The sequence below is a fragment of the Leptonotus elevatus genome, chromosome 11, assembly GCF_054856555.1.
Source record: "Leptonotus elevatus isolate MCC_2025b chromosome 11, RoL_Lele_1.0, whole genome shotgun sequence".
Lineage (NCBI taxonomy): Eukaryota > Metazoa > Chordata > Actinopteri > Syngnathiformes > Syngnathidae > Leptonotus > Leptonotus elevatus.
Genome location: NC_141249.1, coordinates 3,856,307 through 3,872,870, shown reverse-complemented (window position 1 = coordinate 3,872,870; position 16,564 = coordinate 3,856,307). Strand labels below are relative to the sequence as shown.

General features: G+C 38.7%; 1 protein-coding gene across 4 annotated transcripts in view; it reads right to left on the bottom strand.

Moving 5' to 3' along the window:
- The window catches only part of LOC147165536 (G protein-signaling modulator 2-like), a 21,825-nt gene extending 5,261 nt beyond the window's left edge, over positions 1-16,564 (bottom strand). Inside the window, exons 1-8 of one of the 4 annotated variants that reach the window (XM_086088709.1) lie at positions 16,296-16,564; positions 5,854-6,075; positions 5,536-5,671; positions 2,904-3,043; positions 1,757-1,880; positions 1,461-1,576; positions 787-942; positions 261-369 (exon numbers count right to left, since the gene is read on the bottom strand). In XM_086088709.1, the coding sequence (XP_085944835.1) occupies positions 261-369; positions 787-942; positions 1,461-1,576; positions 1,757-1,880; positions 2,904-3,043; positions 5,536-5,671; positions 5,854-6,075; positions 16,296-16,504 (1,212 nt within the window). In that variant the 5' untranslated portion in view covers positions 16,505-16,564. Of the gene's footprint in view, positions 1-260; positions 370-786; positions 943-1,460; positions 1,577-1,756; positions 1,881-2,903; positions 3,044-5,535; positions 5,672-5,853; positions 6,076-7,004; positions 7,221-14,598; positions 14,703-16,295 lie in introns of those variants that run through there. The other 3 variants (XM_086088705.1, XM_086088707.1, XM_086088706.1) reach the window with 3 other exon arrangements.

Below are 16,564 nucleotides of genomic sequence, written 5' to 3'. Positions count from 1 at the left end.
TCTAGTTATTGTAATGTTCATAGTTATTGTAGCAAAGAACAACTCGTATTTTACATTTATGAACAAACCTTAACTATTTACAGGGAAAATGGTCAGTATTGAATGACAGATTTAAGGGTCCATTTCAAAACAGATAAGTGTAGCTGTTTGTACGGTAATTCGTGAGTGTTGTTCCCCCTTTTGACCGTTAGATGGCGATGTTACTATTAGACAAAGGCTCAGAGGAAGGACGTAGTAAACAAACCAAAAAAATCAATCACCTCTTTGGCAATTTCCAGATGTTTTTCAGCAAAGTGCATAGCTTGCTCGTGGTTCCCCAGGGCGGTATGGGCATTTCCTAGACTCCAGTATGCCCTTCCTTCACCAATCCTGAAGAAGGACACAGAGAAAAGCAGCTTCAAATGAGATTACATCTGACAGGGAAAGGCCTTTACTGTTATTCAAAGCAGAGAAAATATGCTTATATGACAACATTCAGAACCAGTTAAGGTAATAAACTAATCAACCTCGTATTAATCCCCCCCCCCCCAAGTTTTTCTATTTTAGAAACATTTTGTGCCAATAGCAAACCAAAGAGAATTTAGATTTGTATAAACATTTCCTGATTACGACATATTGTTGACTGTATTGTTGAAGTGCTGTTGAACAAAGTACAGTAAGGAACAACAAGATTTAATTGGTCTGCTTTGTAAACGTCATTTCAGTGTTCACCAAAGAGGAGCTTATATTGAACTTTTTCAGTTACCCTGATAAGCAGTACAAAGGAAGGTGCTGTATGGTCTGTACCTGTCGTTGAGATCCTGAGCAATTACCAGATGTTTGAGGTGATAATCAATGGCTCTCTCATAGTCCTGAAGAAGTGTGTAGGTGTTGCCTAGACTGTAACAGGCTTGGGCCTCCACGGCCTTGTCCTTCAAAAGCCTGGCCAGCTGTAGAGTCCTCCTTATGGTAAAACAGAGTGGGAGACCAGGTCAAAGAATGTCTCGGTGGGTGCAGGGGAATGACAGTTATCCTATTTTTTTCCCTCTCTCCATGTTATGCCTTTGTTATTTTTTGAGGTCTTCTCCTTTAGAATCACTTCAATACTCAACTTTGATGAATGGGTTTGTTTGGATGATTCTAGAAGTTTCTATTCTGTTGTATTAATTTCTCCTCATTATGAAACCTTAGTCTCAGTTAATGTGATTGATCGCTTTTCTATTTGTATGCATACTCTATGTACGCCTTTCACAAGTATCAAAATACACAAAATACAATTTTAGTGAGTGCTGCCTGAAGAGATTATTTGTGAGGCTCAAGCAATATAATTTACGAATGAAATAGGTAAATAGGTCTGCTCTTCACGATTTAAGATATAGAAACAGTACATCATGTAAAAAGCATAACATAAGACAACTAGAATGCCGCTTTTGTTGTTAGGACCAGATAAAAATAAATAAATAAGTCAAGGTTAAACTTACTTATAATGACCAGCCGCCACTTCAAATTGACTAAGGAATATATGTGCATTGCCAAGGTTACAGTGCGCCCTCCTCTCAGCAGACTTGTCCCCAAATTCTTTGGCAATAAGAAGGCGCTGTCAAACATAACCAATAGAAGGATTAATATTAGTTTAATCAAAACTAGTTTGAACTGTTGACATTCTGAAGTAGTCAAGACAAGCACAGGTACCATGATCCCTAAATGGGCAAAGGCAGCATACTGTTATTTGAGGTGATGATTGTGCAATTTTGATTTTCACCTGTGTTAAGCCCACCTTTTCATGTGCTGCTACAGCAGTTTCAAAGTCCCCCAGCAGATAATAGGTATTACCAAGATTCCCATAGGTACGACCCTGGGCTGCATGATCCCCCAACTCCTTCACCAAACACAGGTTTGCCCTGAAATCACAGTTAAGATTAGGTACTAAAAGATTACCGGATCTTTTTGAAATGCTAAAATGAAAAATAAGACAATTTTGTTGCGTTACATTACAAAGTAAGTTCTTATAAAAAAATTGCTTTGAAAAGTGACCAGATTCTCTTGATAACTGTCGGACTCATGTCAAGATGCTAATTATCTCAGTCACGTAGCTCTGATACTAAATCCGCAACAAGCCAGCAAAATGAGTAAAAAATAAGCAGACGTGTTTGGAAATTTTCTTTGCAACGGGGAAAAGGCCCAGTGATGAGGCAACACAAGAGCCTATGACCAAAAAGAAAGCGGAATGTGCATTCACAGACAATAGCAGGAGACCTACTTAAAATGTGGAGTTACGGCGACCGGTGATTCTCTCCACAATATGTAGCGAGCGGCTCTTGATTTAGCGTTATAGTGAGTTATTCATGGACTTTATATTTGTTCTGCAGTTCCTTTTTATGTTGGCATATTTCAGGAGGACACTATTAATACAGTTACATAAAAATGTGACTTGATGTTTATTGTTACAGTATATCTACAAAATACCCCAGTTTTTTGTGTTTCGCTCGTATCATTCATGACCGTTGTCTTCTCATTACCCTTTTTGTGTTGTTGGTGCTGTTGTAGCATTTTGTTAATCAGCCAGCCACCCCACCTGATCCCCCTCACCCACGACCCGAGCGTAGTTGCAGGTCTATGAAAGTTATGGACCTTCATGAACTGGTCCAAGGCGGAAAAATGGTTAGGGACCACTGGGTTACAGGTTTAAAAGTGCCACTTGGCACTTTTCAATTTTTAACAAATAACAAAATGTTAACAGAAAGATAAGTCTGCATTTGCATTACGTTCATACAGTAGTGGACTTTCATGTGGCCGTTCACTTTTACACTACATGGGTATGTATGGTTGCGGCACTGCTTGGTGGTTCTATTTATAAAAAATAAAAATAAAAAATAAAAAAAGAATGATTCAAAGTTAAGAGACACACTGTGGAACGAACTCACTCATAGAACTGTGAAGCTTTCCTCAGGGCTATCCTTGCTTCCTCTGGAAACTCTCCTGGCTCTGTCCCCGACCAACAGATGCTTTTGCCCTTGGCGTGGTAAACGTTCCCAAAATTATACAGCGCTCGGGCCTGCCCAACCTACAGTGTGCACAGCAGATTTTCAATGATGGATGCCGCAGTGACCAGCAGTGTTGTAATAATATACTTAAAATACACTGACAGTAGACCTGCTTGCACGCACTATTTGAGTCTGGTGCTTGATATAACACAGTTATAGAATACAGTACACCCCGTGTCCTGTGGCATCACTGATTCATCTTTACAATCCCAAATAGAAACTTCACAAACTGCTCACAACAGATAGCATTTCAATTGTATTTATGGTCCCCATCATTATCATCACCATCATTTTAAATTTGGTCTGATCAGTTAATTTTCATTTGTAAAATACTTACCAGTCAGACCTCCGACATATGGATTTAAGGACTGCAAGGGTGTTTAATAGGTGTTGTAGCTTTTAATTTGTGCATAAGCAGCAACCGGTCAAGACCAAATACTGTACATTAAGAGTAATGTCATAGTGATGGCACAAATAGGCATAATTTGCTAACAAATATGGCTGATTAGATTATTTGCTTTGGTGGATAGAAGAGTGGTTTAAGTACAATCATATGAAATGCAAACTAACATATTGTTTATGAATCCCAAAATGAAGCCTCATGCTCAGTTTGTCCAAAAAGTGCTGTAGCATTCTGTAGGCGTGGAAGCATCTGGGATGGATCAACACTCAAGTGTATTATAGTCAGATGTGGAAAGATTTCAAGTTTTTCTGAGTAGACAGCATGTGGTTTGGGCTCAAACGTCACAAAAAATGCATCCAGACAAGTCTAGGGATAAATTAACTTCTACTATTCTGTTGGCACAATTAATGTTGAAAAGGACATGTGACATGTGTCAGACTTCCTTTCCCACTTTTTTTTGTGATTTGAAATGGCTCAGGAGGGAAAAGTTGCTTGGCGCAAATTTCAGGGATGGATAAATCAAAGAAAGTTAAACTGATTGCTAGTTGGCTAAATAAATTTCCGTCGGATGAACGCAGCTAGTTAAAAATATTATTAATTATGACACTCTTTCACTGATTTGCCAAGTTGTGTTAAGAGTTTTTGCTGAAGTCTAAACTTATTCACAGGTTTGTGTGAGTGTTTTAGAGGAAACATTCTTTTTTATTTTTGAGAAAATATAACATTTCCTCATTTGTGGATAACATTGGCAGCACTTCTACCAAGACAAATTACACCAAAATGCAATTATAAGTACCGTAAGTCTGCAGATTTAAAATCGGACTTTAATATTATAAGCACTTTTTTGTTATAAATTTTTACAGAAAACATACTGTAATGTCCATACTAGGGCTGGACGGTTATGGAAAAAATAATAATCTTGGTTATTTTGACTGAGATTGAAATCATGATTAATAAAACAATTATTCATTGATTTTAAAAGTTTCTTTTTTAACTATTAAAATTAAACTTCTCAAAACTATGATCTTAGCTTTACGCCCATTCATCCCTTCACGTTGAACATTTTATTCTTGAACACTATTCTTTTTGTCAAGTATAAAATACCCTTGTAACTATCATATGAAATCCAAGCCGCTTGCATTTTCATTCTTCATTTTATTTAAGCATTCGTTTGTCTTTTTATCATGTTTACCGGTATTTTATTTTATGTTATTTTTACAAGTCTAGGGACATAGTGGACTAATTTGGGACCTCAGGAATTGTATTTTATGCTATGTCATGCAGAAATGTGTGTTGGTATGACCCCAAAGAAAAGTCCTTGGATATTTGCACTTGAATTTTAAGGAAAGGAAAACTCAGCTTTAATATGACTTAAAAGGACATCGAGAAATATATTTGTAATAAATTTAAATACGAATATCCTAAAATAGCGATTGAAAAGAAAATACTGGGGGTTCCTGCGCATTGTGGCCTCTTAGGGGTAGTGTAGTGCCATCAATCCATTGTGTACACACAATGACAACAGAAGAAAGTTGTGATTGAATTCTATTAAAATAACGCATTTTTCACAGATTGGGAAGAATTTGTGCCTTTGCGAAGTGTTATCTTACCTGTGGGTGGGTGTTTTCACAGCCTTTGTGGGTGAATATTCATTATTTGAAGGAACATAACTCCCTAAGTCAATGCTAATTTACCGTTAGCATTTGAATGGGATCCACCATTTACTTTAGCATTAGTGCTAGGCTAGCGATGTTTTAAAAAAAGAAGAAGCATGTTTTGTATTTAAATATACAGTGGTTGTGATTCTTCTTGTCGTGTGTTTAGTTTCACAGTTAACTTCAACTGGGGTGTCAATAAACAGCTTAAAAGACACTTAGAAACGGCAGAAACACATTGATTCACTTCGACATGGTGCAGTCAGGGTATTTTCACAACGTCGGGAACTTATAAACGCACAGCGCCAGTCTGTTCATTAATAATTTTTCTTTGATCCTTACATTTTAAAGATCAAGAAGCCAAAAATCTAAATCACGATAACATTTCGATTAATCGTCCAGCCCTAGTCCATTCTCAAGGCATGCTCATATACTAAGAATTATTAGTACCCACCTTATCACACATAGCTCTGGTGATGTCTAAATGTCTTTGGCAACAAACCACAGCTTCATTATAGCGTCCCAGAAGCTTTAATGTATTCCCAAGGTTGCCACTGGCTTTGGCCTCACCAATTTCATCGCCAATCGTCCTAAAAGATAAGCAACAACCAAGTAATCAATAATATGGAACTCTGTCTGTCACATTGTGATTTAAAACCATGTTTAGAATAGCTTTAGATTAACAGTTTTCCCACCAAATTAGATTTATTGTATTATGAAAAATGAACATCATGACATTGACCTGATAATGTTGTAGACTGTAACTTCCTACCTTGTAAGTGTGAGATCATGCCGATGGTATTCCAAGGCTTTATTATACTCTTGCAAGTGAAAGTAAGCATTGCCAAGCTGGCTATAGATGGCGCTGAGGATTTGGAGGTCCTCGGTTCCAACCTGGATGGCAGACTCAAAGAAGGACACACCAGCGCGATAATTACCAGCCTTACAGAGCCTTTCACCTTCCAGGGCCAGGTCCAGACATGACGACTCCATGCTGCGGGAAGCAGGACACATGATAAGATAGAAGAATGTTTAGTGATAATTTTCTTTGAAAGAACGACAGTTTGCGTCAACCTCCATGTACCGTAATCCAAAATGTGTTTGTTATTCTAGTCATACACAAAGTCAATAATCAATCTAATGATATAAAATGTAACAAAAATAAACCATAAAATTAAGTTTATTAAGTTATTTGAAAATGAATGGACTAACTACAGTGCTCTCTGTGCCCTCCCCCAAAAAAGAAGTCCAAATACCGTAGACCCGGTGTCTCGACAAAACAATATACCCGTCAGAGTAGCATAACTTGCACTTCTGTGAATGCGCAGTAGGAACGGGTTAAGTGTTAGGTTGAGTTAAGGATGAGGCAACAGATAGAGTTTACATAGAGGCGTATGCCGATCTAACGAGGTGTGCTGATCTGACAGAACACCGTTAAACATTTTACACAGTTCTGAGAAACTTGCTGAAGGAAACGTGTGCCTTGTCTTAGCTTTGTAGAAGAAGACATTATTGTGTTTTATAATTAGGGGAAATTCCATTATATTAGTCCATGTTTGATGACACAGCATGACAGCATTTAATTTCAACAGCAGCAACGTTGAACATTGCGTCACCAAACGCAACCATGTGAGTGGAAATTATCTCCAACAGCTGCTGTGAATGAACAATGCAGGTTGGTTCCACCAGACAACAATTAATGCTAGCAAGAAAACACTTCCTTATTTCAAGTCTTCATCTTTATCTTACATCATATTACATCTATTGGGCATTTCCCTCCTATGAAAACAGCTTATGCAAACCTAAAGGTCCGATTTAGCTCCATTTAGAAACACTGATCATGATTGTGCTGGTGCAAATGTTCAAACACCAGATCAAAACACTGCTAAGTCAAGTGATGAAGTTATAGCCAGACTCACATACCTGTTGCTTCTTCCCATTTTAATGCACTTAAGGCAGTCTGACACGACGAACATTTCAAGCTTGTCAGTCTAAGAAGCAAATACAGCTCTTTCAAAACAGCACCTTTTGCCTTCACTTCCTTCATGTGCATACACATAACGCAGTCACAGCGTCCCAATGTCATACAGAGAACAAAGATACAGCTATCCTAAATCAGCTACCGCCGTCCTAAATGGAGCTCCGCTAACCTGCGGTAACAGCAAAACAAAAGGACTTAATCCGCTCAGCGCTCACATTGGCCTTAACAGTCCTTGTCAGGGACAGAGCTGGGCTATGTAGACAGCAAGTTCAAACTGTGTTGTTGCTAAGCAGAACTTATAAATAGGGAGTTATCAGCAACTATGCCGTGAATAAGTTGAAGCTCTCAATCACTTAGTAACCACTAACCAGCAAATCTAAGCCAAACGATGGTTTGTGTCACTTCTAATTAAGTCAGATCTCAGTGGTAATTATAGCTACTTTAAGTGGCTCCAGTCAACCCTAAGGCTATTTGCTCAACACCCCATGAAATAATCATTTAACAGCAGACATCCTGGGGATAGGGTTACACATGGTTCTAAAGACCCTTCAAAAATAACCACACAATAAGACAAACCTGAATGATAGGGATGAGTTACTAAGAGGCGGAAATAAATGTACACCACATATAATCTCTTGTCACACAAGCCCCTTCAACCAAATAAAATAAGCTTTTCTTAGTAAAAACCTGGGCCAATTTTGCCAATTGGGGGTGGGGTGTGTCACAAAATGAAAGAGTCAGACTTACACTTTTACACAAAGTCAGATGGCACAAAAAACTTCTGTAAAGGCAGGTGTCCCTATGGAAGAACAAGGTGATACCATTAATTCTGACAATAATACAGGACTTTGGATGCAGCATCTTGTGTCTTGCTCATGCATGACATTCACTGATGTGTGACATGTTCACTGCATGCCGAGCTAAGATATCCTATTGGCCCTTGAATGCTCTGAACCAATGGCAGGACAGCTTTTCCATGTTGCGAAAAAAACAACAACTTAGGTATCGGTATCGGCCGATACTGCAAAGTTGGGTATCGGAATCGGTGTCGGGGGCCAAAAAACGGTATCGTAATAACACTAAAATCTGCATAAGCATACTAAGAGAATCTACCGAGCGTTGAGGAGGTGTTTACTGCTAAACACATTCCTTCATTCATTTTTGACTGCTTATCCTGTTCAGGGAAAGGGTAAAGCTGGATCCTATTCCAGCTTAAGGTGAAAGCTGGAGTACACCCTGGACTAACTGCCACTCCACAGGGCCACTTGATAGAATCCATTCACTGACAAGAGAAATGCATACTATGACACCATGACACTACAGCTATGACAATAAATCAAATAAGTTTGACTGTCCGGCAGGTGCAACACTTTTACTGTACATTCCACCTTTTTCATCTTGCATGCTTAAAAAAATAATTGATTACATTTTCAATTAATCAAATCAAAAAAGTTTTTTTTGCGATGCATCAAAGAATCCCACCCATATTGACAAGCTAGCATTTGCAGATTTCATTGTAATTTTTTCTTTTTAATGCAGTACCTAAGCTTTTTTTTGTGCCATTTGTATGTGTCTCAAATGACACAGACTGGTTCAGTCAACCTCTTTTCGTAAGAATCTTATTTCCATCCATCCATCAATCCATATTTTTCCATTCATCCAGGGTTGGGTTGTAGGGAGTTGGGACAGCAACTTTTGGCAGGGAACAGATTTCACAAGCTCTTACATGGGGATCACAAGGCGCTCCCAGGCTAGCCGAGAGGAAAATTATCTGCAACGTGTATTGGGTTGTCCCCGTGGTCTCCTCCCGGTTGGACGTGCCTATAACACTTCTTTAGTAGGGAGGAGTCCAGGTGGCATCCTTACTAGATGCCCAAGCCATCTCATCTGGCTCCTCTCACTGCAGAGGAGCAGCGGCTCTACTCTGAGGTCCTCCTGACTGAGTATTGCTGCTTCCCATCTCTAAGGGAGAGCCCGGAAACCCTGCTGAGGAACCTATTTCACCGTTTGGATCTTAGATTTTGTTCTTTCGGTCACAACCCACAACTTGTGATCAAAGGTAAGGGCAGGAGCGTAGATCAACGGGTGAATAGAGTGTCTGCACCACTGCAGATGCAGCACTAATCCACCTGGCAAGCTCTTTTCCAACTGAGGTCTGATTTGGAGGTGCCGATTCTCATCCCAACCGCTTCAGAGAGAGTCAAAGATCGCAGCTTGACAAAGCCAACCGAACCATATCATCCACAAAATACAAAGATCAACCAACAGGCGCTCGTCAACAAGCCCCACCTCCAAGCCTGGCTGCAGGGTTGGGCGGTGACCCACCTCAGGGAAGCTATTGACTATTTATTGTCTATTTGTTGCAATCATCATGGGTGTTCTGAGCTGTGCTTTTACTGCTTCCTTAACCAGGACCTATTTTCCAAGGGTGACCCTCCCAGAGGTATAAAGCCCCAGACAACTTAGCTCCTAGGATCATTGGGACACAAGAAACTCTCCACCACGATAAAGTGACACTCAAAGAGGGGGGACTAGCAGATTATCTGTTAAGTAATCTTTGGGTACAAACCAATCTTTTTGGAATTGATTATCCTATCAATTATTCCATCGTTTACTTGGGGAATCGCATCCCCATCACATGACCAATTTTTGTGGTTGACAAAAGTGAGTTGTTCAACTTTGTTTTCCAGCCCTAAATATATAATAACTATTGTCCAAATACACCAGCCATAAGAAAACAAAATATTAGCAACTTCAGGAATTAACTATTGTGTTAGACCATAAATCTGTTGTCGTTATGGTGATCGCGGTATAAACAGGAATAGGGGTGCACCGATCGATCGGCTGGCCAATTTATCGGCCCTGATTTCCCGAATTTTGGGGGATCGTGATCGTCCAATTCTTTAAAAATAAACTGATCTTTTCCACCGATCTCATCTCTCTCCTGAGAGGTCTGAAAAAGTATCCTCTTCTGCTGAAATGACTAATGGGCTTTTATTTTTATTTGAGAGAAATAATGTGGTTAAAACGAACGGTATTATTTCACAGATATTGTTCAATGTTTTTTAATAAAACAAGATTGAACACTGAAGGCAGCTGTTTATTATGGAAAAAATCGGGATCGTCAAAAATCGAGATCGTCAGGTCACTTTTTAAAAGATTGGGGATCGGTGATCGGCCACATAATTGTGATCGGTGCACCTACACAGGAAGCCTGCTAACCTGTTTTCCAGATTTTGGTCATGTGACGTTTTAGTAGTAGAGGCCTTTATAGTGCATTATATGACAGCGGACCCCCCACATACTCCAGAATAGCGGGGGTCCACTGTATAAAAAATCTAAATCTAAATCTCTTAGCAATATAAATGTAGAAAACTGAAGGGAAAAGCCGAAAGGAAAAGAAGAAGTAGCAACTAAATAAACCATAAAGTGAAATTGTGTTTTAAACATTTCTATCACGTGTAAAACTATTTCAAGGATCAACACCTAAAACACACTTTGACCCTCTAATTAGCCTTGTTGAGCTTGCCTTGTCTCATGCAAATGAGCCATGGCTCACCCTGGCCCCTGTATTTTAGAATTATTTATTTTGAAATACATTACCTGATCTAAATAACAATATAGATTTAAAATAAAATAAATAAAAATAAATCAGCATATTAAATGCATTTGATCTGTGACACCAGAATAATACTACATATAGCCAAAGGTACAGTACATATGAAATTATACTGTTACTGTATATACAGCAGTTAAGCATTTTAATACTGCCTCTGGCCCGAAGTCAACTGTGACAGGTTCCAGCACACCTACGACCCTAATGAGAATAAGCTGGAGAGAAAATGGATGGCTGGATGGACAATATATTCAGTACTATATACTGTAATAAATGTATTGGTGGGTTGGCGTCAACTGGCTGGATTTCACTTCATACCTGGAAATGTTTTTGTTGTGTAAGGTCCATGTGATGCATGGTATTTTTCATTGGCAGTTGAATATGTGATGATGCGATGCTGTTCATCTGCGATTCATACTTTGAATTGCAGAAAAACTAGCAGCTGATGGTTTGCCACTCAGTAAACCCTGTTGCAGAACCTTATATACTGCACGACAGTTCAGTCAGGTTTGCTCTGTGTGTGACAGGCCGAAGCCTAAGAACAAACATGCTCCAAGATTAAAACAAACAAACAAACAAACAAACAAAACGCATACCATAATGATGACATGAATATTAGACAAACTTTTGTTTGATTGAGAGCCACATGGTGATTGAACCAGTGTATTGCGCCTACCTAAAAACACATCTACCAATTACATCACCACAAGTGTCTATCTATTCTTGAGTGTCAGCTTGCCCCACAGGTTAGTCTGGGACTGTAAACAGAGTATGGAATTCACCAAAGGAAACTTTGTCATGGGTTCGGTGGCTTGTCTCTGCTTGTGCACAATACTTTAGCGCAAAATTAGGCTTCAGATTATGTAAAACATACCGGTACTCATCATAGTAATAGCCCCCTGTAGTCAGATGCATATTCTCTCACAATTGTTTCAGATGTACCACGGCATTTAAATTTTGGCTTGTGAACCATAATTTATTTGTCAATGAAGTGTCATACAGTATTCCCCAATCTACACTCCACTAATTGTGGGGTTAGGGACAAGATCAAGACTTAAAAATTATTCATCGCTGTAATTATTTCTCTATGTATTGGTCATCAAATTGTGCTGTTCAAAAAAAGCAATCTACTGTATGACAAGATTAAATTCCTGGTAACGTGATGAATGTAGATGCATCTTGTGTGATGGAGATGACAATGCAATGAAATGCCATACACTACAGTAATCCCAGAACGCTGTAGAGTTATACAGTGTTGCTAACATTTTGGATTCCACACAACTGCCACACCCAATGATAGACACTAGCGCTACAGTATGTACAGTTGCGCTTGAAAATTTACATCCCCGGGTGTGTATATTTATGAGCACAACTATAAATGTACAAAAGCTAAACATCGCTTAATGGCACCAAAATGATATGACTCGTCACCCAAAATTCACATGTACATCTCTACTCATGTCAACTTCAACCTCTAAAAATATCAAAACAATTGTCTCAGTATTGTGGATTTCATGAGCATTAAGCTTTTTTTCTCACCATACAGTGTGCTCATAACTGTATGTATGCACCGAAAACAGCAAAAAATAAAATAAAATTTCCGCTTTCGGCTGATAGGCAATTGAAACAGAAACAAACGACTGAAACAGCATGTTGTGGTGAGGCAAACTGCGGCCACCAAGCGTCTGTCTGAATTAAATGCGGGGTGAGCGTTCCACCTTGCTACTCGCTGGCGTTACACCGCGAGATTTTGTATAGGACACAACTGCTTTAATCGCACCGCTGAACACTTTTGTCCCGGGACTCCAGCTGAACGACTCTTACTACTTACTAATACTTTGGCTAATACTATTCCTATGGCTAGGCTATTGTTACCAAGGCACAGTTCAAAGTTCAGCGGCTGTAAAAAAATGAATACATTTACCACATAACACCAGGGTTGGGGAATCCAGGTCGAGAAAGTAAAAACCCTGCCACAGATTGGCTTTAGCCACAAGTGTTTCTACTCAACTGGCAGGTAAACAAGCTCGTGTCCAACTGTTGAGTAGAGGCACCGCTGTGGCTAAAGGTTCAAGGTTTTTACTTTCTGGATCTGGATTTCATTCCCCAACCCTGCGTACTTCATGCCAACTTGAACTTCCTTGCTCACCATTCTGTCTCGGTATTGATAGATGGCCGTGTTGAAGCGCTCCCCATGACTACTTTTTTTTTTTTTTTGCTCTGGGTGACAAATGTATTATTATTATTATTTGACATGATAGTTACAAAAAAATAAAAAATGTGGAGGAGGTATGTGTGAGAAGTGGGGGTGTTGTGACAGCATGGGTGGGCTCGGTGTCGCGGTGATGGGGACTACCACTACTAATTTATATAATGTAGTACTGGAGAGTTTTTCTACATGCAAAGATGCAAATAACCTATTTACAAGTAAAACAGTAAAAATATGCTTCATAAAACTGTGGTAAATAAATATAATAATTTTCTCCACTTTCTGTCCTAAGGTCTGGTTTGAAAGTGAACACATCACAGATCCTCAAGAAAGTGCTTTAAAGTTGTTATCTTGCAACACATTGCTCCTGTTCGGTTCTGGATGAGAGATGGAATTCAGATAGATCTACTCTTATGTGATACAGGACCACCACCCACCCCAAAATCTTGAAAAATCTTAAACTATTTGCCTTATCATCTCTAAAGGAAAACTGCACCATAGCAGAATTCCATATTAATTGTAATATATAAACAACATATAACTGTTTTATTGATTGATTTTAGTGTGTATAATAAATTAAGGTTGAACATTTTCAAAACAGCCCTTCCTTCGATTTTTCTGTGTGCAGCCCTTGGAGGAAAAAAAAGGACACCTCTGATTTCAATGGGTCGATCTCTTCAGGTCTGGGTTGTGTACACCAAACCTAGTGAACAACATTGTAACAAAACATGCAGTTGTATTGATGTCTTAATGACAGCCCAATGAAAAATACTTTCAACTATTCATATGTTCCTATTCAGTGACTGGACCAATTGGAAATAATTCTGTTAACTTAGCAAATTGTTCTGCTATGATATCACCCAATGACTGTGCTTTCAGCCAAAATCTCCAGCTGGCTATTTGTTGGTTTACTCCCCATTGTTGGCTGGATATGGCGTGAATTATTTGAAAGCTTAGTCTACAAACCTTACTTTGAAAAGCAAAGCTTTTGTCTGCATGGGAAAACAATACCTGTCAATAGTTGGGCAATGTTCAGACAGGTTTTTCTCTTGACACAGTAGCATTTAGCTTCTGCTTGAATTCCACATACAATACTTTAGGATGCGTTTAACTTACAACAGCGAGAAAAATCTGCAAGATTGACTGATTTCCTGCGTATTTTGGGGAGATTTGAACATCAATGTGTAGAAAAATAAAAACTTTAAAACAAAAAAATTCTCCTTTTTTTAGGTCAGGCCCTAAAAATAGCTTCATTAAAGGCCATTTTTAACACATTTCTTTTGATCAGAAATGTGTATCAAATAGGGCTGGGTTTAAAATATCGATATTGCTTTTCATAGCCCAATATCGATTCACAAAACCATCTATCTATACTTTTAATACAGCTTTTTCCGGTAAATTAATGTGCCTGAGGGGAGCACGTACTTGTTCAAAACCTCGTGTGAGCGTTGTTCAAATGTGCCCTTCTCTTATTCAGAGTGCCCCAAAAGGACCCCAGTGCTTACGAAGAAAGGAAACGGCTCAAGCATTAGCTGCTCCCAGTTGTTAAATGCTATATAACTTTAAAAACTTTTAAAATGGGCTGCGTTTTAATGCAAGCGGATCGCATCGCGGGGTCTCCCTCGAAAAATACACACATGGAAACACACACTGGTTAGACAGATGACCTATGGAAAAGCTTTTCTTTTTGCAGAAGTTTTAAATGGCTTACCTTAACTAAAATTCTGCGTCACATTGGAGCCAAAAGTAGAATCCTGATTGTTTACTGTGCAACTTGCTGCTCCAAATAGTAAATACGTCATACTACACTATGCCTTACACAAGACTATGGACTACTTCTTCTACTTCCATTTGATGGTTGTCAAATACTTTTGATTCATTAGCGCCCCCTTCTTTAGCATAGATACCTATGGCTATTAAGAAGGCCACTAGCGGGAATGCATGACTTCTTCTTTTTTTAATCGTGGTTGGCAGGTGCATTTGGTTACCGCCACATTATTAAACGGAGTGCATGCATGTGGCAGTGATTAAACTGTACTTTAAATGAAAGAAAAAGCGAAAAACTGAACACAAAACCCCCCCAAAAGAAGTAAGGTAAAAAATTGGACATAAAAACACAAAATGTGGATGCATAATTATGCACTATGACTCTTATGTCAATTTGTTTTTTATTTATTTATTAACCACTGGAACCTTAGCATAAAAACTGTAACAGAAATGTGAATGTCGTGATTTGCCAGAGTGTTTTTGCCACTTTATTTACTTAGCTTTGTAGTTGTAATTGATTTCAATTATTATTTATTGTTTTGATCAGGTCATGTTCAATAAAATGTACATGATTAATGTAACTGCATTAGATTCAATTATAAATGTAAATATTAATATTTTTACTAATGCTCCAAATAAGAGAAAGAAGCTTCTACTATTTGCAACATTGGTACTTCTGAGAATGTCTTTCAAATAAAAGTAAAATCGGTACTGCATGAAATCCTTAACTGAATTGAAAATCAATGTGAATCGTGAATCAAATCGAATCGGGCCCTTCTGAATAGAATCCAATAGATTTTGGAAATCTGAATCAATACCTAGCCCTAGTATCAAACTGGTAGCACTTAACATTAATCAGTTCCCAAGAAGTACATCTCAGCTTCAAAATGGTTGACCCCGGTTGTAGATAATTTAATAGAGAACTCTACAACAAAACTGCCGGTAGGAGGAAAAAATGTGAAAATGAGCTTCCCTACAAGGGAATACATTAGATGTATAATATTAAAATACTATATTTGGCATCCTTAAGTTAACCATAAGCATTTCAATAGTATGGGCCCAGCCAACGCCTAACAAAAAAGTGATGCGCTCTCATCGAGATTTTTCATTTTAATCCTTAAAGAAAAAACACGAAACGTGATTTATAGGAAAACCTGAGAAGCATAATTTCATCAGATTTGTAATTACAGTACAGTATTTATTTTTATGAGCCGGTTTAATGACGTTGTAGTCTGGTATTAAAAGTGAACATCATATAATTTACTAAAACCCGAAAATCTCTCAGGTCAGACATACCATTGATCTTGTTGCTTAACAATGGGAAATAGAAAAATGACTAAGGTGTCAGTCTGACTGAGCGCGATACTGATGACGTCGCTGACGTGAAACTATATTGAGTCATAGTACTGTAGTATGAATATGTCACCGCGTTCCGCGTTTGGCTGTAAATCACAGCGAAAAGAAAAAGAAAAGGCAAAGCGACAGCGACAACAACTAAAACGTTACTTAGAATGACCTAAATGGCACCATGCACACACAGTCATTTTCCACGCGATGGAACGTAGGCGCAGAACTTTAAATTGAACTCAACACCAGTTAGCAAAAACACCATATTGTTGTCTGTGTTATGAACGCGCTTACCTTTCTCTTTTGTTGTAGTCCTCAAGAGTCGTATTTTCCCAGGTGTTTACAGCTAGATTTATCGTTCCATCTGGGTGGAAGACGACTCCTGTGACTCGGGAAGCACAAGTTTGTAAAGCAAGCCACTCCTCCCTCCTCCCGAAATCTGCTTCTAATTTAGAAACTCGGTCGCTGCGTTCATGGACCATCGGAAATGTCCAAACTATCATGATCGAATGATGACGGGTTACGAAAAAGTAAGTTACATAGACATACAAGTCGTGTTAAGG